Genomic DNA, 24854 nt, shown 5'->3' on the forward strand with positions numbered 1-24854 from the left:
CCTCCAGCGGTTTGGGTGAAACACTGAACTAAATGACTTAGATTGAACCCTCTGCAATGCAGGAATCTCGACAAGCATTTCCTCATCCCAATTTGAAATCATACTGGACTGCTTAACTTTAGCAAACGTGATAGCTGTTTTATTGCTGCTGCACCACCAGCCTTAGCCAAAAAGTCAATTTCATTTGCATATTGAAACATGAAAAGTTATGGGAAAGGTGATACACACAAAAAATACCCTTCATAGGCGTTTTACAAAGCATTTAATCTAGGGTCTCCTCAACCAGTTAGGAAACAACTCCTTTGTGCTTCTTTTCCCTTTGTAAAATGGAGCTCCAATTTCTTGTTACTGCATGCAATTTAACTCTTTCAGATATGTTTTTGGAAAATTTACATATAGTGTTAGATTTAAGTTTCATTTAGATACCATAGAAATCAATGGTACCAATTTTTCACACTGACGTCAGTGGGCTCTAAATTCTACTTAACCATCTGGATCTTTTCCAGCTGATAGTATTAGTGACAGCATCAGTAAATGAAATATTTTAATTTGGAAGTTGTTCTCTCATTGCAGACTACTTTAAACAATGCTGCTTTAAACAATCATGGTTTCCTCCAGAGATTCTTGGGAGCTGTAGTTCATTCAACATGCTGGGAATTGTTAGGAGACTCTCCTATTCCTGTCAAAGCTACTGGGAATGATAGTTAAACCATTCTGGGAATTGTTACTCTGTGAGGGGAACAGGGGTCTCCTAACAACTCATTAACAATCTACAGCAGGGGTCCGCAAACTTTTTCAGGAGGGGGTCGGTCGACTGTCCCTCAGACCTTGTGGGGGGCCAGATTATATTGGGGGGGGGGGAATGAACACATTCCTATGCCCCACAAATAACCCAGAGATGCATTTTAAATAAAAGCACACATTCTACTCATGTAAAAACACGCTGATTCCTGGACTGTCCGAGGGCTGGATTTAGAAGACGATTGGGCCAGATCCGGTCCCCAGGCCTTAGTTTGCCTACCCATGATCTATAGCTACCAGGATTAGTGGTAGGGGAGCCATTACTGTTTAAACTGGTATGACTCTGCTTTAAATGTATACTGCGGCTAGGGCCCAATAGAGTATGGTTACCAGACATCCCCGTGTCCCGGGGACAGTCCCCAGATTTACAAATCTGTCCCCTGACAAAATCCATCCCCGGAATGTCCCCGGATTTCATTTTATGTCCCTGGATTTATACTTTAAGTGTTGTAGATTTATTAGTAGGGAATGAATGTTGCATGGTTGGTTCAACGGCACAAGACACATTATATGGGGACTTCCGGTGAAGCAACATGGTGGGCACCCTGGCAGCGAGCAGCTCCTGAAGCTACCAGGCTTGCTCTGGGCTGCTGAGACTGCTGCTGCCGCTGCCGCTGCCACTACCAAAGGGGAACTGGGGATGCCTGGCGCATCAACTGGGGGAGCCAGTGACACACACACCGCATGCGACCCAAATCGAGCCAGGAGCAAGAGCACCCGGCAAACTGCCTAGTGGCGCTCCGGGGCCAGCAAAACCCCAGAGCCAATACAAAAGGAAAGGGGAGAGGAGGAGGAAGAGGAGGAGGAGAAGAGAGAAAGAAGGAGAAAAAAGAAAGAAGACCCGACCTTGCTGCGCCACTGCCGCCGAAAAGGTAGGAGAGCACCGGGAGGGCAAGGACATGTGGCCGAGCTTACCACAGAAGAGAAGATATTCATTATCAATTTTTTAAAAATAACTTTTTTCTTATCCAAAAAAAAAAAAAAAAAGGCATCCCCGGGTTCATTGAAAAAAATCTGGTAACCTTACAATAGAGAGGAATGTCTGGTAGAGGCACAGGAAGAATAGCCTGAGGACTATTCCACCATGTGTTTTAATGTTCCAGATCCCTTGTTTGTTTCTTCGTTTTTGTTTAAAATAAATCAGGCATGAAAGAGATAAAGATGGGAATAACATGTTGTCTCGTTTGGTCCTAACTGTATAGCTAGATCACTAGATTGCACTCAGTATCTGCAGTGTTGACACAGTCTCATGAAATGAATCAGAATTACTTGATGGGAGTAATCAAATCGCTCTTACATATTCAAATTTCAGTTGACTTTTAGTTTCCAAAGTAAAGTCTACATTAACAGATAAAAGTCTATGTACTCAGCTGTTATCTGTGATTGCGATGTTTATACTTCTAGTACCCAAATCTGCTAAACTTATTTAATGTAAATCTGGTAAACATCCAACTTTTAAAGCAGAGACTGTCCACATTGGCTGAAACTCAATCCCATTATTTCAAACTTAAGCTAAAAGTCAACAGAAATGTATTAATTAACTATTATAATAATATTGTTAACCAGTAACTATATCATCTCTTTCAAAGAATACCATTTATTTGTACTCTTTTTTGAGTGATATAATTCTGCTGTATGCAATTTTTTTGCTGGCTCTCTTTATCATGGGATTATTTTGTACTGTGAAGCATGGGTGAATGGCTAAATTATATTAACTACTGTAGAATTCCAAGACTTTGTTTCATAGGGTTGGGAACAAATACCTGAGCAAAGTAAGTGCAGGCTAAGTAGCAGCCTTCTTCTAGGCAATATAGTTATGTTATGTAAAGAGTATATACAGTATTTTTGGTGTACAAGGAATCAAGGTGGGGGGGCTTGTCCCTCTCTCCTAGACATTTTATTGGCCATGGACTTGCAACTCCTATCCAGAAGCTGGTTTATGAATGGGCACATCTCCATTGGAATTGGATGTGAGCACGGTCTGGCTGCGACATCTGTCACCCTACTGATCTCCAGGGTTGATTTGACTGATCTGGTTGGTTATAGGCAGGTGTCCCCTTCCTCCTTCACCGCTCTATGTGCATCCCACCCAAAGCTGCGCACACGATGCAAGAGGACAATAATCCCAGACAGGAGTGTACTATTCAGTATCTTGGAATTTTGCTTGAATTGTTATAACCTACCCAATACCGAAGGTTCAGGTAGGTAGCCGTGTTGGTCTGATGCAGTCGAAATAAAAATTTAAAAAAATAAAAAAATATCCAGTAGCACCTTATAGACCAACTAAGTTTGTTCTGGTATAAGCTTTGGTGTGCATGCACACTTCTTGAAGTTGGTCTATAAGGTGCTACTGGACATTTTTATTTTGATACCAAAGGGTTTGACTTGGCAACAACACATTCAAATAATTTTAGAACAACATAAAAGCACAGTTTGCTTTTATTTGTGTGAATGCGTGTAAAAAAAATTTGATTGGGATTTACAGATCTTACTTCCTGTATGTAACTAAGATGACAGACCCAACAAACTAAAGTCTGTGAATTATTGCTTAGAGGAATTCAATATAAGATGGAACTTTATTTCAAACAAAAGAAGAGCAATATTATGGCCTGTCATTTATAGGTAGGAAGCAATGATAGAGTACCTGTTTTGCATGCAGAAAATGTCAAGTTAAGTCCTTGGCATTTCCAGTTACAAGGAGCACTAGCAGATGATGGGAAATACCTCTGACTCACCTTGAGGAGTGGCTGCCAGTCAGGGTAGACAATGTTGGACTAGATCGACAAATACTCTGACCTCATATATGACACTTTCTTATGTTACTATGATGTTATTAGATAAACATACCCAGGGTAATAATAATAAAAAATTTTATTTATATCCCGCCCTCCCCAGCCGAAGCCGGGTACAAACTACGTGCACCTCCCATTATTTCTGCATGGTACAGAGGCATTTTTAAAATTGCCACTTTCCTTGGAAAAATACATGGTAGCAAGATTCCCCCAATTACATTCCACGCATTAAGAAAATCACACCCGTCCCAATGATCAAAGGCCCGAGTCTTGTGTGTGTGTGTGTGTACAAAATGACAGTGAGAAGTGACCCCGGTAAGGGCTGCCAAGTAGACTGTTAGTAAAATCAGTGGCGTAGCGTGGGGGGTGCAAGGGGGGCTGGCCGCACCGGGCGCAACATCTGGGGGTTAGGGTTAGGGTTAGGGGGCGCAAATCAACGTGTTAGGGGGTGCAAATTACTTGCCTTGCCCCGGGTGCTGACAACCCACGCTACGCCACTGGGTAAAATAAAATAAAATAAAATAAAAATAAAATAAAAAGGGGGGGTTCTGGACCTATGGTGGCTCTTTTATACAGATATAGTGCACATACGGAATAAGCAGCATAGATAATTCTGAGGGACTAGCAGTTTTGTAATGCTTAAGCCTCAATAATACATTCTGTGAAGGTTGTCATGCTTGTCCGTTACAGCAAACACACACCTAAAAACTTGTGCAGTAGCTTGCTGAGGTTAAGCAGAGATATCAGCTCTGGGTGTCCCTAATCTAAGAGCAGGGGTGTACCCAGGGGTTGGTTAGGTTGGCCCCCGCTCAGGGTGCAGGCTCGCCCCCCCCCCCCGCAAAAATCATGTCTAGTCACTTTGGCTCAGAGCAGCCAGAAGCCCATCTGTCCATGTACTCCCCAGGCACTCCTCTGATGCTTTGGTCAGCCAGGCAAGAAGCACAGGCTCCTCTGGGCACCTTGGTGGAGGAATCTGGTCACTGGCATGGCCCACTGCAGCAGCCCTGCAGGGGGCCCTCCTCATTGAGTTTCTGATCCATAGGAGCCAACTCCTAGGGGCCAAGGTAACATCAGCACCCCCACTAAAACAATTGAGTGGCCAGGGCCTCCCAAAGTTGATGAGCATTGCCACTGAAATGTTGTGTGCGCTGTGTCATGTGCTCAATTATGTGGAGCACTGCTTATCTGCCCCTATTTTATGCAAGCTGGCATCCCTGTCCTGATCCATGGTCTCTCCTGGGTTTTGAGGTGCTTGTACAGCTCCTTGCCAAAGGGGGGGAGCACGGATACATCTCCTTACCAAGGGTGCAAACGATGAGGGGTTCTCTGATACAGCTCCTTGCAGAGGGTGCAAGGGAGCCAAGGTATGCTTCTGTCGAAGACCTGCCGGCTATCCGTTGCCATGCCCTTGCCCTAACAGTTTAATATAGCCTTCAAAAACATTCCTCTCGCGGAACATAATTCAACAACATTTTATAAGCTTTAATACTCCCCTCATGAAACATAACAGAGCAGCATTTTTCAAAAGGAACTTTATTGCAGGCTGCTGACTGGAGCGACAACTTGAATTTATTATTGGGGGGGGGACAGACGGACGGACAGGTAAGCCCTGTGCCGCATAATCGATCACAAGAGGCATGCACACCATTTGAATGGCAATGACCAGTGCCGGATTTACGTATAAGCTAAACAAGCTATAACTTAGAGCTCCACTCTCTTGGGGCCCCCCAAAAAAATTTACCTGGATGTACCTTTCCAAAATATAAGATAAAAAACAAATGAAATGAAACCTACATACAGCAACAGTGTTTTGTGTTGTGTACGCTCCTATTATGTAATTATGCCCGCTAGCCTGTTCCCTAAAATATCACTGGTTTGCTCATTTCTATATATAGGGTGCGCACATTCTGCATGGACTGGTTGTAACAATTACTTTGATAAAATACATATTTTGTTATGTGCAAATGGCTTTAGATACCTATTAGAGCCATAAATTACCATACAGCATATAAAAACAGCGACAATTTGTTGTTGACAAAGGACAGCAGGACATGTAAAGAGCCCCATTACCTTCAGTAGCTTAGGGCCTCATCAAACCTAAATCCGGCCCTGGCAATGGCCATCAACTGGGGGGAGGGGCGGCCCCCTCAAATATTTTATTGGAGCGAAGGGACCCCTGGGCACCTTGGAGTTGCTGACCAATGACGGCAGATAAGACACTTAAAAAGAGAGAAAGAAAAACTGGCTCTTTGCTGCTCGCCTCTCAAAGACCGAGCAACTGTAACAAACAAGCTTGCACGTGGAAATAATCTCGGTCGCTTGGTTTTCATGAACTCGGGGCCTCGAGCCCTGCAGGAAGGTGGGAGAGAGGGCTGGTACCGAAGGCGCTGAAGTCCTGGCTACTGGCTGCCTTGAAGCAACTAGTTGCCGGCTGACCGGAGGCCAGTGAGGGGCGGGGGCGAGGGGAGGCAAGTTATAAATGGCGGGAAGGCGGCCAGGAAGGAAAGCCAGCAAGCGAACAAGGAGGCGGAGGCGCAGACGCGAAAGAGCATGAACGCGGCTGTGTGGCTGTTGCTGAGCGCGGGGCTGAACTGTGGCAGTTCTGAGGGAGAAGCTCGGCAGGTAAGCGGGGCTTCAAAGCCCCTTTATTCTTTCTCCGCCGTGCGCTGCGGGTTGCAGCTGCCGCCCTGACCCCGCGTGAGGCATCTCGGGGAAGCCTGCAGCGCAGCCCCTGTCGGGTTTCTGCCTGTAATAACTTAGCTCTTGTCTACCCAAGTTGCAACCTCTTTTTCGAAACGGTAGCAGGGATGGGAGCGAAATGTTCGCGCAGCGCAGCAGGGTCGTGCTACCGAGTCTCCTTTTCCCAGAGAGCGGAGATCGTGCGAATCCCTCGGTACCTAAATGTTAGGAGTAACACTAATGTTAAGGTAAAAAGGTAAAGGACCCCTGGACGGCTAAGCCCAGTCAAAGGTGACTGTGGGGCGCGGCGCTCACAGTGGTCCCTTTTTCTCTGGGATGCCAGTAGGACCATCATGCGAAGATGCTTTCAGACCAGAGTCAGACTACCGGTCCAACTAGCATTGCTTGCAGCGGGAAGGGCGCTTGGGGTTTCTTTCAGTCCAGAGTTTTTACCGGACCGACCTGGCGGGAACTAAACCTGGGACCTCACCTTCTGCACTCCAACATCTTCAATACAGACACGGGGATGTGCGTAAACAAACTCATATCGCTGTGCATTTTTGTGCCCTGCAGTTTTGTGCTGCTGCCTCACGCCGATACCGATTGTTTTTGTGGTTTTTATTTAAAGGTTTCAATTGTACCTTTAACTTCAAATGTTTTATCTTTGTAATCCTTCCACTATTTGATGATGGACAGACTGTAAATGCAAGGAATAAATTAAACCATTTCTCTTAAAAATAATAATTAGGCGTGAAATATACGGCTGAAATGTTTTAAGTAGTTGGATAGTCAACTAAAAGTTTAATTGGTTAGGTTAGAGTATCGGATTTCTTTTTAAAATGGTAATACAAGCTCAGCAATCCCTGCATTTAAACTCTGTAGGAAGGTAGGAAGGACAATGTGGAAGTGAGTGCCACTCTGTATGTCAACAAAAGCATAGAGTCCAGCTAGCTAGAAATCCCAAACAGTGGCGTAGCGTGGGTTGTCAGCACCCGGGGCAAGGCAAGTAATTTGCGCCCCCTAACCCGTGGATTTGCCCTAAGCCCAGATGTTGCGCCCGGTGCGGCCGGCCCCCCCTGCACCCCCCACGCTACGCCACTGATCCCAAAAGTGGCATATTTCTTCCCAGAATCGTTGTGGCTAGTGATACTGGGCCCCAAAAGTAGTTTAGTATTGGGAGATCTTGTGGTGAAGAATGAATGCTGAGCCTGTGTCAGTACTTATTTTCAAAATCCTTGGATTTATTAATTCCTACTTTACCCCTGAAGTGCACTTTTCCATTTGCCTCCCAGGGTAGATTGATGCCAACACACTTTGGTTGTGATCACTGTTTGCTAAATACATGTTTTTTTATCCCAGTAGTGAGGGCTTTGTAGGAGGGGTGATTGTTAGCTTCATAAAATTCACATTTCCATGTGAAATTCATGTGTCTATACAACTGGAATTTTATTTTACTAGGACTAAGTAGCATTTTGGGGGTTTTTTGCTTTACTTCTCAGTGACTGCTTCCAGACTTTGGAACTCCCTCCCTGTAGATGTTAGAGTGGCTCTCTCCTTGTTCTTTTTCTGGCTGCTGAAGATTTCTTGTTCTGACAGATTTATGGGAACTGACTGTTTTTAATGAAATGGGTGGTGCCGTGCTGTTTTAATTATATCAGTTTGTTTTTTAATTGTTTCCTCCTATGTTTTTAACTGCTCTTATTTTTATCTGTAAACCGTGGCAGGAACTAATAATAATAATAATAATAATAATAATAATAATAATAATAAATCTTACTTTCTTTTAATCCTTACTTTCTTTTTATTACAGTCCATTGAGTGTTACGAAGAAAATGGTATGTATAAATAAAACATGTATTTTAAGATTTTATCAGTGCAATCCTATTGTATGTTAGATATTGCTGCAAGATTTAACCTATAGATCAATTGGTTATGGCCAATTTTGATCATTTGATATCAAAATTGCAAGTTAAGAATGTACTTCAGATTCTTTTTAAAGACTTTTTTATTTCCACAACAAATATTGAAAAACAAAATATATCTTTTCAGCAGTGAGTGGTAACTTATATGTATTAGATTATGACTGAGTTTTTCCTTCAGTGTCTCAAAAATAATCTTTAGTTTTAATTGTGATTAAAGGGCAGGTGATTCCTGAGTCACTGTGGTGTAATAGATGGAGTGCTGGACCCTAATTTATCTGATTATCCGTCAGGGACTGGGGGCGGGGATAATGAATGGGGTGAAGGGGAGCACTGTTAGGGTCTGTAATTAAAATCCAAGCACATAAACTTAACATTTGAAATAAATGTATCAGAACTGGATCATGTGTACAGTTTAGGGGTTCTTGCTTTTTTATGTAAAGAGATCATTCAAATCCTGGGAAAACATTCAGATAGAGGAAGTTCAGTCCCTACCCTAGTCAACAGTTGGCAAGGATTCAGGCCCTGCTTCTGGTGGCAATGCATGTTAGAATGGTGATTGGAAAATGTGTTGCTGTTAACCAGACTCAGTGTAACTTCTTCAGCAATGCTGCATCCCTATGGAAGATTTTCAGCATTTATACTGACTTAAAGAAGCTGAGAGTTTTCTAAAAACCTAGAGGAGAAACTAATAGGGGCCTTTTGGCAGAGTTACATTTTATGTGTTAGGCACAAGCCATTTCCTACCCAACCACCTCAGTTGTCTGGCACACACAACTCTCGGAGAACAACTTATCAGAAGCAATTATGCAGTATTTCCATTCAACCTGGTCTTGATTTGTGCTGTTTCTTGGAATGAATGAAGTGGCATTTCATCCCTGGTTGTTCCCAAACAGAATAATTACGCTTTAGTGTTCTTTTCCACCACTGCGTAGAATTTTATGCTCTGAAAGAATTTGCCTTCTGTTTGCTAATGTGAATGCTTTAATAAATATATCAATGGGAGGTTTAGAAGAACTCCTTGACACATGCAATTAAAAAGTAAAGTTCTGCATCAAAGCAGAGCTGGGCAAAATTACAAAAATATATAAATAGCTTAATTTAATTAAAATCTTACTAATTAAAGTTAAATTTAATTAATGGTCATATTGTGAAGCATTTCTTACTTTCTTTTTTACTGTGTTGTCATACAGCCAGAGGGCACTTGTGGAAAGAGTGAAGGGCCACTAGCACTGATTGATATCATTTGTAGTAAATAATGTCATTGTAGAGTTGGAAAGTATCCCAAGGGTCATTTAGTCCAAGCCAGTGTTAGTCCAGTGCAGGAATCAAAGCTAAAGAAACCCAGACAGATGGCCACCTAGCATCCATTAAAAGAGACAATCATAGCATTTAACAATGTTATCCATTGAATTGGTGTGGGATATAAAGCTGTCAGTCAAGTCCAACATTCTGAGAGGACTAACTGCCTCTATGTGGCAGGCAGTTTTGTCGGTTGGTTGGTCGGTTGGTTGCTGCTAGGAGTGTTAACTGGTAACTGCTTGGATGCAGTCTTCTCATGACTCACTATTATCTAGTACAGTGGTACCTCAGGTTACAGATGCTTCAGGTTACAGACTCCGCTAACCCAGAAATAGTACCTCGGGTTAAGAACTTTGCTTCAGGGTGAGAACAGAAATTGCACGACGGTGGCGCGGCGGCAGCAGGAGGCCCCATTAGCTAAAGTGGTAGCTTTAAGAACAGTTAAAAACAGTTTCAGGTTAAGAACGGACCTCTAGAACGAATTAAGTTCTTAACCCGAGGTACCACTGTATATAGTTTATCTGTTACGTAACCTAAGCCTGCCTTCAGGAACAACTCTGTAAACCTGAATGAATCTGATAGTAAAGTAGTTTGTGTTAGTATGATTCAGATTCATGTGCGTTTTCTTTAAGAGGGACAGAAAGGGATTATCAACCAGGAAGGTATAATTATTGATAGGACTCAAGCGAGTTAGCAACCCGCTTGTCGCTGCATAAACTCAAACAGGGGATCGTTTAAACTCTGCTAAATTATATATATGTTCCCGCAATTGGAGGGCACTACACATAGATGGTTGTGGAGTAGTAATGATGGAGTTCTTGCTACCCTCACTTTCATATTATTCAGTCCAGTTCATTATGTCATGGTTTAAAATTCCAGAATTTAACTAGAAAGCCTGCTCTGGAAGCCAGTTAGCCCACCAAATTCTCGTAAGCACCTACAGTGTCATAGCCAGCAGGAAAGCAGTGAAAACAGCTGAACAGTGCAGTGATTTGGCACTTTATATATTCATATTGTTTCATTCACTGCTTTCTTTTAAAATTATTCCTGCCACTTATTCCTAGGTTTGTGCGTGGGAGTAAATCCATAAGAAAAGGTAGTAGCCAGCAGAATATGTGCGCTCCCGTGCCACTGGGACAAGTTGCTTTTGTTTTGCTTACACACCTGAATTTTACCCCCAATGGCCATTAGCTGGAAAATAATTTCATGATATTCCATGTTTTGATGTTATGTCTTTTTCTGGGTCCTGGCCAGTACTATGAATCCTGAATGCTAAGTGATACTAACTATTAAAGATTCTGGACAACTGTCGGGATATAGCAGTGTTTATTTTAAAATAGGTAATCCTTTAGGTTGCACTGATCTCTGATTCTTTGTCTTTCCGAGGGCCTTCTATTGAGCTGCTGAAGGAGCACGAATTTGTACCATCAGATATTTCTGGCCTCGATGCAAAGATCATTGAGAGGCGGGGAAAGTGCAACTTTAATATAACCTGGAGCCTTGGCGTAGACGGTAGGTCTCGTAGTTAGTGCAACAGACTGATTATGAAACTCATACTTTATAAACTCTTATTCATTTATAAAATTGGATAGAGGCCGTCTTTTTTATTCTTCTTGTTGTTTAGTCGTGTCCGACTTTTCATGACCCCATGGACCAGAGCACGCCAGGCACTCCTGTCTTCCACTGTCTCCTGGAGTTTGGTCAAACTCATGCTGGTAGCTTCAAGAACACTGTCCAACCATCTCATCCTCTGTCGTCCCCTTCTCCTTGTGCCCTCAATCTTTCCCAACACCAGGGTCTTTTCCAGGGAATCTTCTCTTCTCATGAGGTAGCCAAACTATCTGAGCCTCAGCTTCAGGATTTGTCCTTCCAGTGAGCACTCAGAGCTGATTTCCTTCAGAATGGATAGTGTAGCCCACACCAAATCTTGCACTCAAGTTTGAAGTGTAACATATGTTTACATACATCAAGAGTACCAGTCCATCCTGCTTTGATTTGGCCCTTTCAGCTCTGACTTCTGCTAGCAATAGAACCAGGGGCTCCATTTCAGTTTGGTGGGGAGGAGGAATATTCAGAGTAAGGTTGTTTCCACTTACATGAATGCAATGCAACAAAAGAAAATATGTAGTGTGCTTTAAGAGCCTCTGCGGTTGGTGCTTTCTTTGCATTCCTAATTACACAGCAATTTCACCATCACCTATCACTTAGGAACATTAGAAGCTGCCTATTACTGAGTCAGACCATTGGGTCAACCTAGTCCAGTACTGTCCACGTTGGTAGTGGTTCTCCTCGTTTTCAGGTGGGACTTTCCCTACCTGAAGATAATGGGGATTGAGCCCAGGACCTTGTGATGCAAGAGAGGTGCTGTACCACTGAGCCACAGCCTTTCTCCTAAAATAGGGAGTACGGTCAAACCTCAGCTGTTGAACGTAATCCATTCCGGAAGCTTGTTTGGCTTCCGAAATGTTCGACAATCGAGGCACAGCTTCCAATTGCTTGCAGGAGTTTTCTGCACTCAAGCAGAAGCTGCGTCAGACCTTCGGCTTCTGAAAAAAGTTCGAAAACTGGAGCATATACTTCTGGGTTTTCGGTGTTTGGGAGCCAAAACGTTCCAAAACGGAGGCATTCAGGATCCGAGGTTTGACTGTAACATGTATGCCTGGTGTGTATATCTAAGTTCACTTAATTATTTAACTGTAAACCTGTGTGGGAAAACCCAGTAAAACTGATCAGATATGTGAGAAATAATCACACATACAGTACGAGAAAGAGAAGGATTGACCACAACAAGGTCACTTTCCCCTAGCCTTGTTTTGCATAATACTGATTTGATTATTTATCTTAGATTAATGCTTTGGTGTGGGTGGGTGTTGAAATCTTAAACTCACACCCCAGTTCCTTATTTCCCTGCTCTCTTCCTCCTCAGTTCCCCGGCATCTAGCCGATAAGCACATACAAAAATACTTTTATGTCCTTTGTGAACACACAACTGGCATACACATGTTTACCACCATTTAAAGCATGCAGATACACGTGGTAGAAACTGGAACAAAACATAATGGTGGGCAGAGATGTCACACTGTGAAGCAGCTTTGTGTGAATTTGGAGAGGCACTAACTGCATATTTACTTGGAGCAGGGGTTGGGATGTTGGCTGAACCATAACTCCCATCATCCTTGACTATTGCCCATGCTGGGCTGAAACTGATGATAGTTGGGAGGCAAACAATATCTAAAGAGACAGTGCCCCACCCCTGATTTAGGACATTAATATATACTTGTTTGTTTGCTGTAACCAGAATTTGCACAATGGTTCCTGAGATTAAGAAGGAGGTTTTTGTCTGTTTGGAGACAACTGGATGCCACTTTGAATCAAGACAGCAGACTGAATCTTTCAAAACTGCAGTGATTTTATTTTTATTTTTTATAAATTTTATTTTCATTGCAAAATTACAACAAAAATTACAAACATTGATTCCAAAATAAAACTATACAAACAAGAATCAAAAACAGAAGACAAAAGAAAGAAATAAAAAAACAAAAAAGCATAAATAAAACCATATCTTCATTCTAATCTAGTCATTACATACATATACACATATTGACTTCCTTCCTTTGTTCTAAGACCTCAAAAATTTTACTTTTTCTAATTTGTTGTGTCTAATGTAGATTACTTCTATCTTTATACTTTTTACACCAAATTTCTTTTTCTTTAACCCTGCAAAGCATCATTCATTACATACTAATATGCTTACCCCAGAACAATGTTTTTTCATGTACTCTTTAGCACATCCCCATTCTTTTAATAATTTCTGGTCCGATTGTCCCCTTATGAATGCTTGCCAGATTTATACATTCACAAAATTTAATTTGCCATTCTTTCATTGATGGAATTTTTCTCCCTTTCCAATTTTTTGCTATAAGCATCCTGGCAGCTGTCGTTGCATAAAGGAATACTTTCCTTTGATTGTCAGGAATATCATTTGTGATTATACCTAAAAGGAATGCCTCCAGTTTTTTACTGAAAGATATTTTAAACATCTTTTTGATTTCTTCATATATTTCATTCCAAAATTGTTTAATAGGTTGGCATTCCCACTGCAGTGATTTTAATTGCTGATTTCAAAACCTCAGATTTTTTTTTTTTGGGGGGGGGGTGCATTAGAATTCCAGAGCAATGCCTAGTAAACAGCTAGTATTTCTATAACACTTCGAATACAAATAAGATAACGCAAGTTTTTTGTTTGTTCTCTTTCCAGGCAGCATTATATTCCTGAAAGCCTCCAAGATATGTTTGCAGAAGGAAGGAAGTCGAAGCTGTATTAGATGTGATTACACAGAAAGGTTTCAAAACCAAACCATGCTCAGTGGTGAAAAAGTAAGAAAATGATTTTGTATTGTGCTGCTGTGGGGCAATGGGGAAGAATGTGAATTCATTTTAATTTATCTAAGGATTTACAGCCAGAAAGCTAGATAAGAGCCCGCAAACCGATACGGTTATGAAACAGGCAGAGAATCAAACACTGCAAACTTTTACAAGATTGCAGGAATGAAAGAAGCTTGAAGGCTATTGCAGCACAACTCCCTGCACTGAAACACAGAATCTTAACACATTTTAGCAAATCTGTCCATATGGTTCAGATAGCTATCCTCTAAGAGCACATACAGGCATGATGGTTGATATATAATGTTAGCCATACTCCTGGTAGTCTCATTTAAATCAATGGACTTAAGCCTTCTGTGAGTATAGCTTAGTTCATGGGTAGGAAAACAAAGGCCTGGGGGCCGGATGGGGCCCAGTCGCCTTCTCAATCCAGCCTGCAGACAGTTCAGGAATCAGCGTGTTTTTACATGAGTAGAATGTGTCCTTTTATTTAAAATGCATATCTGGGTTATTTGTGGGGCATAGGAATGCATTCACCTTCCCCCCAAAATAGTCTGGCCCCCCACAAGTCTGAGGCACAGTGGACTGTCCCCCTGCTGAAAAAGTTTGCTGACTCCTGACTTAGTTGGTTATCATCCATTTATCTGTTTGGTACTTAATTCAGCCAGACCCACACCCCAACAAAACACATGGCTGATGCTTCTGTGGCTTATATTTTAAAATTTTACTTTTGGTTTGTTAGTGTTGACGATCCACTGACTTACTGGTCTGATGGAACAACAACAACATACATGTCAAGGTTACTTTGTAGAGGCTAGCTTGGGATCTGACATTATTTATTTTTATTTATTTATTATTTATAAAAAAGGGTGGAGTACAATAATCAGGGGGTTTTCCAAATATGTTATTGGACTATAGGATAGGATAGGTCACACTTTGGATTTTGTGATTTTGTTAAGCCGGAAGATTGTTTTGTTGTGGATGATTTTTCTTTGATTCCCATCCTCCTTGCAACAGCTTTATCCCACTGTAGGAAGGAGGCAGGGAGGATAAGAATAGTATACCAATGAATACTCATGTATCCAAATATATTCCTGGGAACCCTTTGGAAGCTTCTGGTTGATATAGCTGGTGCTCCTGTTTGTTATATCCTGATCAGTCTGTCGGATGCAGAAATGAGTTAGGCCAATTGTAAGCCAGACAAGAAACTGGTATTATTTAAGGCCGCAAAATCTCATTCTGAAAAGTGTATGTATACGTGTATGAATTGTGTTTTCATCAGTTCTAAGTAGCCACTCGCCTTTTTTTTTTTTTTTTACAATATCAAGATGGCCAAAGCATCTTTTTCTGATTTAAGCAACCAGTCTTCTGCCCCTGTAATTTTGGTATTTTTCCTTCCAGGTGAGATGAAATTTGCAGTTGTTTAACTTTGGCATTCAGACAGATAAGGAAAATGGTCCTCATTTTATAAAACAAAAGTGTGCATCCTTATACGCTTAAGTACTCTGTTGTTTGTGACTGCTGATTGTTGCATCCTGATTAAATGGCTTACAGTCTTATCTGAGCCATCCCTTCATTTTGGCACAAGCCATTTCAAACATGCTGGAACCATTCCAATAATTGCTAATGTACTTTTGAATGAATAAGTAATGGGGGGTATGCCCCCAAACTAAGCTTTGGGCTCCCCAAAATACAGTGACACAATCAACTGACCATCTCCTATTGAGATGCTCACACATATTGTCCATCCTGATGCTTCATTTTAGCTCCAGTTGCACTAAGCCTTCCTATACTACCAGGAGAATGTCTGGTTCGTTACTTCATTTGGGTACATTGTCACTTGTGGAAAATTGGCCCAAGTGGCCCACGGGGGTCATTTAACCAACCCACGAGCCGCCCCCAAATTGAGCTGCCCACTTGGAGAGTCCCCACACACTGTGCTAAAGCGGTACAGCGTGGTGTGGGGATTCGCTTCCGTGGTGCCAGAAATTGCATCTGCACAGACGCAGACACTGGAAATTGCGGCTGCACGCACGATCCGGCCCAATGAACCAGCCCAGGCAAAGTAAACCTTGCCGACCACTGTTCTAGCATCTTCATTTTTTGTTCCAAAAATATGCTCAAATATGAATATATTATGATCTTCAAACTTGTCTTATTTCAGTGGCAATTCTACTATATTGGATTTCCAGTAGATGAAAATAATGAATACCACATTGAAGTTTTCAACCTACCACCACCAAATCCAGGTCTTGATCCTCCTAAAAAACACATAAAACGATTTTCTCCAGGTAATTGAACAAATGTGATCTTAAATATTTTCACATGAAAATACCTGCTGTAAGTTTAGTTTGATGGGCTTTTCAGTCTATCTTCAAATTAAACGAACAGCTATTAAAAGGAGAACCATAAACTGTTTTCAGTTTATCCAAATCGTAATATTTTCATTCATGAATATGATATATATGTGTGTATTGTGCACACACACCCCTTTGAAAAAGTAATGGATCCAGCTAAGTTTTCTCTGACACAGGAAGCTTTTCTGGCTCCAATGCAATGTGTAAATGCAACCAACATGGATGCATAATAAATACATGAATTATCCAATTAATGAGATCAGCCAAGGCATGCTGCTAATTAATTATCCATGTGATGGCAAACCCAGCTGTGTAATGTGTAAAACGAACCTTTCTCTGACATTTTAAAATATTTTGTTAAATAAAGTGAGCCTAACCATTGAAAATATATTTATTTCAAGATTGGGAGACTGAAACATTTTAAAAGAAAAGGAAAATAGGAAACTGTCTTATACCAAGCAGACAACTGGGCCATCTAGTGCCGTGCTCTCTATGTTAACTGGCAGCAGCTCAGCAGTATCAAACAAGAGCCTTACCCAGCCCTGCTTAGAGATGCCAGGAGCTTGAATTGGTGCCTCTGAAAAGTAGGTGTTCTGCTACTTAGCTACAGTGCTTCCCCCTTATCACTACTACAATTACACACAACCTTAAACAGAGTGATATGAGAATTCTTTTACTGACAAAGCTCATCGAGCTACAAAGCAATTGTAAGATACTTCTGCAGTATTTGCTAAAGCTACTGCAGTTGCTATGATAGGTAAAGGTAAAGGTACCCCTGACCATTAGGTCCAGTCATGGATGACTCTGGGGTTGCATTCTCATCTTGCTCTATAGGCCGAGGGAGCTGGTGTTTGTCCGCAGACAGCTTCCGGGACATGTGGCCAGCGTGACTAAGCCGCTTCTGGCAAACCAGAGCAGCGCACGGAAATACCGTTTACCTTCCCGCCGGAGTGGTACCTATTTATCTACTTGCACTTTGACGTGCTTTCAAACTGCTAGGTGGGCAGGAGCTGGGACCAAACAATGAACCCTAGGCTCTGTGGTTTAGACTACAGTGCCACCTGTGTCCCAGTTGCCATGATAGGATTCCTTAATATCTGTTTTCCAGTTTAGTATTTGACATTTAGGTTCCATTCTGAAAAGATTTTGTGCAAATGAGATTCTTCAGTTAATATGCTGTATCTTGATATAAAAAGTTTGCCCAGTTTCTAATTATAAAAACTCTTTATTTAAATTCAGGTTGTAAAGACAGTGTGTTAAAATACTGTAAAACCTGCATAGAGAAAGGTAAGTGCAAACTATTCATTAGTGATGTTGAAAAGTATTTTCATTCCAAATAAAAAGAGGGTTTCAAATACAGTGGTACCTCTGGTTACGTACTTAATTCATTCCGGAAGTCCGTTCTTAACCTGAAACTGTTCTTAACCTGAAGCACCACTTTAGCTAATGGGGCCTCCAGCTGACACCACGCCACCGGAGCACGATTTCTGTTCTCATCTTGAAGCAAAGTTCTTAACCCGAGGTACTATTTCTGGGTTAGCGGAGTCTGTAACCTGAAGCATATGTAACCCGAGGTACCACTGTAATGGGTTGTATCCAATGAAGACGTCTTGTTCAAGCAAGGGGAGAAAGAGCAATTTAACCTAGTAGTTACCAGAGCATCAATTACAGTAGTTAGGCTATCCCTGGGATATAATATGTAGAAAGCAGAATGCAGTAGTGGTGGGAGGAGTGGCTCAGGGCTATTTGATCATTATTCAAAACAGGTGCTTCCCACTTTTCCACCCTATTACCTCTGCAAGGTGGTTGGCAATCTGAAGTAAAGCACTTGAAACATCAGTGCTACAGTACATCAGTTCTTTAACTGAACATGTAGGATTTTTGTATGTTTAGTGCTGATTGGGTATGGTGCCTTAGCAGCAATTGTGCGCCTGCTTTTTACAGCTGAGTGGCCATTATGTCATCTTTCAGATGCTGCGCTACCGCTTTCCTCATCCCTGATCATTGGCCACGATGGCTGGGCCTCATGGGAGTTGGGTGTCCAACAACATAGGAAGGCCACCACCATGTAGGATAACCCTTCTTTAAGGACCACTGAAATTTCAATAGAAATTATTTTGGCATAAGATTTTATCAGACACTTCTCTATTTCACAGGAAGCTTATGGGTCCCAAATATAACAGTATGCCACAAGAAGTCAGAAGTGGTAGTGAACTTTACAGCAAGTCCCTTTTGTTCCAAATATGTAATCCGCCTTCATGAGCCTGATCCATCAGGTGACCTGTATGATCATATCGTGGTTACCAAGGTAGGTGAAGAGAGTAACAAGCAATAGTGCAAATTTACTGCTTTTAAGAAAAATAGTCAAGAATTTTACAAAGCAAAAAGAAGAAGAATCCAAAGGGCTCTGTACAAATATGTATTTGCTTTTTTGAAGCTGTACGTAATAATTAGGCATATAATTTTTATCTTGTTTTTTCTTTGGATTAGGGGAATGATACTCGAATTTCTGAAAAAATATTGTTGACTGATCAAAGCAGCAGAACCTTTAAAGAGGTAAAATCTAACTTCAGCTTAAAAGGAAAAAACAAATCTATTGTGAGTTCTAGACACTGTTTCTAATTATCGTTCTGCATGTGCTTTCTCATACTACTGCTTAAATCTAATAAAACATGTTTTCAGATCTTTTTCCATATTAAAGGGCTAATTGTACGTTATACGCAAATACATGTTTGTTTAAAAGAGACCCAGTCCCATTTTTTTTAATTTTGAAACAATAATATGCTTTTGGAGAGGGGATTTAGGATTCAAACTACCTGTGGCATTTGTCATGCAATCCCCTGCTACTGGTGACAGAGAATCCTCCCCCCCCCCCCGCCCCACTAACAGCACAGTTCAGATGTTAGGATTACTGTGACCAGTATCATCTTTTACACTTGAAGTAAGTCACACTGAATATAATGTGACTGACTTCTGAGTAAACATGTATAGGATGATACTGTGCTAAGCCTTTTTGTGTCAAGTTTGAACAAGAAAACAAATATTTTAAGGAAATACTGGGTTGTACCCAAAGGTCCCCTTCCTCAGCTGGAGGAAGATTACTTTAGTCAGAGGGTCAGAGCCTTTGGATACAGTCCTTAGTTTCAGATTTGAATTTTATTTTATGTACTACAATAAGAAATTGGAGGGGTCAATCAGGGAAACAAGGTTGTTAAGAAAAATAAAAAGAATATTTTTGTGAGCACATAATTTAGCTGCATTGTGGGTTTATTTTAAATCTTCCAGCTAATTCCTCGTTTTCCACTATGCGAAGGTCATTGCCCACGACATGCAGAGCATCAGGAGCTGTGTACTGAAGAACCTACAGATGGTTAGCTGAAACCTGCTGAATTTCACTTCAGTGTAGGCAACAGTAAGCTGGTGTAGTGGTTGGCCTTTATAAGAAGGACGAAAGAGGCAGAGGGGGAATATGAAGGAAAAATTGGAATAGATGAAGTGGAAGGAAGAGGGACTCGTTTTTTTAACCTTGGCCAAATCTCTTTTTTCTCCAGTGATCTTCCCCTCAAATGTATCTCTCTTAGGGGAAATTATCTGTTCCTGCCTGTTAAGCCTTAGAACATTGCTTCCAGTTTACTTTCTAACTTTTCTTAGTGATGTTCAACTGAGTTACCTTTTTAAAGAGCTTTTGTGGGTGTAGAAAAGCCAATTTTATCTTTTTTTATATACTAGGCCTTTGCTTTATAAGTTTATTCACAACTGGTTTCTTATGCAACTGACAATTCTTTTTCTCTTCTAGTCTCAACAGATTTTGTAGGCAATTACATAATTATTTGTTGCCTACTTGCTTCCTTATTTCTGATAGTATGCATGGTTGCTGCTCTACTGCATTACAAGAGGAAGTATGGTAAGTTTTTGTCTTTCCTCAGAGAAAGCCATAAGGCTTTTTTTTTTTTTTTTTAAGAAACACTTCGGTTCCTTAGACTCAATCACTCTCACACATGCCAATTTTCCTACACTAAAATAATATGCACTTGTGCACTTTGTGTGAAGGATGGTATATGTGTTTTTGTTTTGCTGCGACTACAAGGGTTGCAAAGCTGATGTACTTCTGTAAGCAGTTTGAGGGAGAGACAAAGCTCTTGAGTGTATATGAGATGACAAATTTTCTTGCTTGAAGAGAGCCTTTTCTTCTTCCTTGGCATCTTCTCTCAAGGGAAGGGTAGAAGAGAAAGCTGACTGAGGTTTTATGTGTTGACCTCTCCTTTGCCATCATTCCCTTGTATCCAGTACAGAGGGAAATAGGAGATTAGAACATTTGGGAGAAGTAGTACTGTAGATTCCGGCGTATTAGGCGACTGGGTGTATTAGATGACCCCCAACTTTTCCTGTTAAAATATAGAGTTTGGGATATACTCGCTGTATAAGACTACCCCCGCCTACAGCCAACTAGCAGCAGCCTGAGGCGAGGCGAGGCGAGCGAGCCCCGATCGGCCATCCAGCAAAGCAGTGGGATGCGCTTACCGGCTGGTAGTTCTGGCAGTTATGGGGATGCCCAGCTCCCTGGAGCCCCCCAGCCGAAGCCACGCACCACCTCGCCGCGGGTAGGGGAGGCTGCAGTTGCTGCTGCTTCGGGATAGCTGCCTGCTATCCAACGGTCCCCATGGTGGCAGGGCGGGCGGGCGAGCGAGAGGGCAAAGGCTTGGAACGGGGTGGGTGGGAAGAGTCGCCACCGGTTCTTCTCTCGAACCCGCAGCTGCTGCCTGGCTGCATCCTGCGCAGCCATCGCCACCTGCCACAACCATACCTGGCGTATAAGGCGACCCCCGACTTTGGAGATTTTCTGGGGTTCACAAGTTGCCTTATACACCGGAATCTACCGTAACTCGACTTTCAGGCAGCAAGGCTCTCCAATTTCTAATTAAATTGTTTCACCAATAAAACTAGTTTACAACCAATGGCATAGAAAGGTGGAATATTAATTCCATGATATTCACCACAGTATTGCATTCATATTTGAATATCTACTTTGGATCATGTTAGCTTTAAAATCATTGAACAAGTTTTAGAACCAGGCATACACAACTTGTAACCCACTAAGTTAGATGTAAGTGATCATATGTGTATTGTAGCCTGGCAGGTATTTCACAACTAGTTTTTTCCAGTCCAGTGCTATTCAGGTAACAAAGCCATGTTTATTGAAGTAGCAAAGTACCGTAAGCTTCATTATGACTTACTCTTTAATATGAGTATGGTTAGGATTTAACCGTAGGGCAACGGAACTCAATTCTGAGTTGATATGCATAGGCAGTGGCAGAGCTTCATGCTCCGGCACCGGGGGGCGGAGAGCAGGCAGGGGCGGGGCTGGCATGCGTCCCATGGGCGTGGCACGCTGCCCATAGGGGCGTGGCACGCATTCTGGGGGCGTGGTGTGGAGGGGGGCAGCCACGATGGCACCCCGCTGGGATCGCGCTGCTGGGGGCGTGCGCTCCCCCCTCCTCCTGCCAGTGTGCATAGGACTGAAATACATGTCTGGCACTTGTTGGCAAATACTGTAGCAAATATTTGGGAGGCTCAGGGATGAAACATTTCTGATTAGGATTGGGAAAATAATGAATTCCCAAATTTATGGACTATATATAGTTTGAGGGATGGCAGACAGTAATGTGTTATCAACTACTGGCTTCCAATTTTCTCTACAAAAACAGGAGCAGGTCGGGTATTAACAAACAAACCTTCTCCCTCCTGGTATTAATAGTTATGTATTTGGTGTAGTTTCTATATGTTTAGTATTTTGTACCTATTAGACAAGTGTATTTTAAAACAAATCTTTCTGCTTTGTAAGTTCAAGAAAACAAATGCTATTTTTAAAGGCACTTAACAATGAACTTTGCTTGCTCCAAAAGGTGGCATTTAACAGTTTGTGGATTTTACTTTTGTTAACAGGTGCAGGTAGAAACTGGGCTCTTTCTCCACTAATGCAACACATACCTGCTACAATCCTTGTTGTATATTCCCAAGAAGTATGTTTTCAGCATACTGTCCTTGCTTTTGCTGAATTTCTACATGAATGCTGTCATAGTACTGTCATTATAGATGCATGGCAAAAACTGAGAATTGCTGAAATGGGACCAGTGCAGTGGCTTGCAACTCAGAAAGAAATTGCTGATAAAATTATTTTTCTCAGTCCAAACAATGCAAATCCTGCATGTGATTCGACTTGCAGAACAACTGTAGACAGCCACAGTGGGAACTCTGAATGTATGTTCAAGTTTGCATTTAACCTTTTTTGCAGTGACTGGAAAAACCAGTCTTCTCTCCATAAATACATGGTGGTTTCTTTCAGTGAAAAGAATCCAACGAACAGTCTCCCAAGTCCTTTGAATATTTGTCCAAAGTATGTCCTAATGAAGGATATTGATTCCTTTTGTAGAGACCTTTCAGAGCACAAAGTATAGTGAAGGTACAAAGTTAGTGTCAGATCTATCTTTGATTTTAATAATTGCATTCTGCTTTTCCAATAATATACAGCTCAAAGCAGCACACAATAACTAGCATAAAGAATAACATTACAATTACTATAATCAGTGCTTTTCTTCTAGGAAAAAAAAGTTGCCGGCACTGCATACATTTGAGCCTGAAAAAAAGCACTGACTATAATCATCTCACGTAGTTCAGATGGTGCAGAAGACTCCAATGGTTGTCAAGGCTACATCCTAAAGCCCAGTAGGATCCCTGTTGGGCATTTTATAAAATTTACTGACCTTAGAAACACTCCCCCGTTTGCCCCCTCAGGGCTTTGGAGTCAAAGATGCAGCTCTCTAGGCAGAAACAATCGGTTCTTTCCAAATCTACCTGCTTCATGCCGGGAGCATGGGGAGAAGGGAGCAGGGAAGTCCCCAGCCCTCAGGACTTCATCTCTTTCTGAGGGGGAAGGTGCCAAACATCCTCTGCAGAAGCTGTCCTGGAACCCTTTAGTACCCCCACTTCTAGAGCTCATCCTATTTTGCTTCTGAAGCAGATGTGTCCAAATGTTCCACAGAATAAAATTCTGAAACTTTTAATTTCCTCACCACCTAGCTGAGCTTGCTCCTGCTTCTGGGAGACAGGGAGGGAGTGTGACATAAGTTGCAAGGGAAATCCCTCAAACTTTATTTACTGTTAACCAAAGAAGAGACCACTTGAGATTCCACAAAATCACAACCTGACACACACGAGACTCATGGTTTCAGCCCATTCTGCAATGTTTATACACTTGGAATACTGGAACTTAAAAGAAATAAGAAATATGATTGGGGCTTCCTCTTTGAGTATGGGAGATTAGTAGACCTTTTGCAGCAGTTGTTACCAAGTATTTCGGATGGAAGAAAATTTAATGAGACTGTGTCAGAGCTCCTTCGAGACCCGAGGACCAACAAAGAGGGCTACCAACAAAACCGGCAGAGAGAGACTGACAGAGATTTGAAGGCCTCTGATGTGAGGAATCCAGGCTAAGAACTGTTCTGTGGACATTTAGTTGGGAAGGGACAGAAACCGGGGTAGGGAGGGAGGGGAGAACAGAACTTCAAAACTTTTATGTTTTTTGTGTTTGGCTATTATGACCTACATTTAATATAAGAAGGGGGAAATTCGTGGAAGGGAATTTGGGTCGACCTTAGAAAAGGATTTAATATTTATAAGAAAATTGGATAAGTAAAATTTGGCCAATTAATAAGAATTAATTTTTTAAAAAAATAACAATAATAAGTTAAAGATGAGAGATAAGAATTTGCTGAGCTAATTGTTGGAATTGGGATGTATGAAGGGGGGTGGGGGGAAGTCAGGGAGGGGGGTTAAGAAAGTAAGGTTATGAAATTATACATGTTTTGTTTTGGATTTCTTTTGTGTGTGTGTGTGTTTAAAATGTGAAAACCCAATAAAAATTATTAAAAAAAAAAAAAAAAAGATTTTATCAGTTGGGAAACTGAAGTCCTGTTCGTGTCTGTCTCTTGTTCTGGACATTAGTCACCCTGGTACTGTTGGGAATTCCATTCCACCCTTGCTGCAGATATATGGGATTATTACATGTCACATGTCTGTTTACATTCCAGCACAGATTGCTGGAGTCCCATGAGCGGAACATCCGCTCTGTATTGCTTTTGTTTTTCTCTCTCCGAGAAGGACAAGGAGAGAGGCCATGTTTTTCTTTGTCCTGATTTATGTATAATAAATGCATAGTATAGTACAGTATCCACGCCTCGACCCTGATCTGTTGTGTGTTTACACTGCTGAGCAAATGTGTGCTCCTGCTAAATAGCTCGAGTCGCAGATGCAAGTTCCGGAGGATGACTGATGGGTCTCCACAGTGGCAAGTCTGAGAAGGGAGATGCTCTGGCTGGAGCCTGTCCAGCTGGGTTTTCACCCCACGGTTCTGACAGGTACCTCTCATCTGGGGACTCAACAGTGCCTGCTCAATAACCTTTAGAAGCCTCTGGCTGTATGAACACATGCTATTTTTTATCAGCTTTGCTGTCACCCTTCCTCACTCATCCCATTTTAAAGTGGAGGAAGAGAAGTCAACAGAGGCAAGAAAGAAGTGAGCAAATGATGAGTAGGGGAAGAATTAAGTTCTGAGAGAAAATGCT

At 41.8% G+C, this 24854-nt stretch overlaps 1 protein-coding gene across 4 annotated transcripts; it reads left to right on the top strand.

The window, feature by feature from the left end:
• The first annotated feature begins 6059 nt into the window (after positions 1 to 6059).
• IL17RB (interleukin 17 receptor B) lies at positions 6060 to 23728 on the top strand. Of its 4 annotated transcripts, none has more exons than XM_079965242.1 (11): positions 6060 to 6215; positions 8083 to 8107; positions 10880 to 11005; positions 13752 to 13870; positions 16041 to 16167; positions 17473 to 17520; positions 18390 to 18541; positions 18724 to 18789; positions 19519 to 19603; positions 20030 to 20137; positions 22177 to 23581. In XM_079965242.1, exons 1-11 carry the CDS (start codon positions 6144 to 6146, stop codon positions 22686 to 22688), a joined length of 1440 nt encoding a protein of 479 aa, XP_079821368.1. In that variant the 5' UTR covers positions 6060 to 6143; the 3' UTR covers positions 22689 to 23581. The 4 variants fall into 4 exon arrangements, with proteins under 4 accessions (XP_079821368.1, XP_079821367.1, XP_079821366.1 ...); XM_079965241.1 differs by lacking the exon at positions 6060 to 6215 and adding an exon at positions 6378 to 6486 and having other exon boundaries at positions 22177 to 23582; XM_079965240.1 differs by lacking the exon at positions 6060 to 6215 and adding an exon at positions 6386 to 6520 and having other exon boundaries at positions 22177 to 23728.
• Positions 23729 to 24854: the final 1126 nt, after the last annotated feature.

This window comes from Podarcis cretensis (assembly GCF_951804945.1).
Source record: "Podarcis cretensis genome assembly, chromosome: 2".
Lineage (NCBI taxonomy): Eukaryota > Metazoa > Chordata > Lepidosauria > Squamata > Lacertidae > Podarcis > Podarcis cretensis.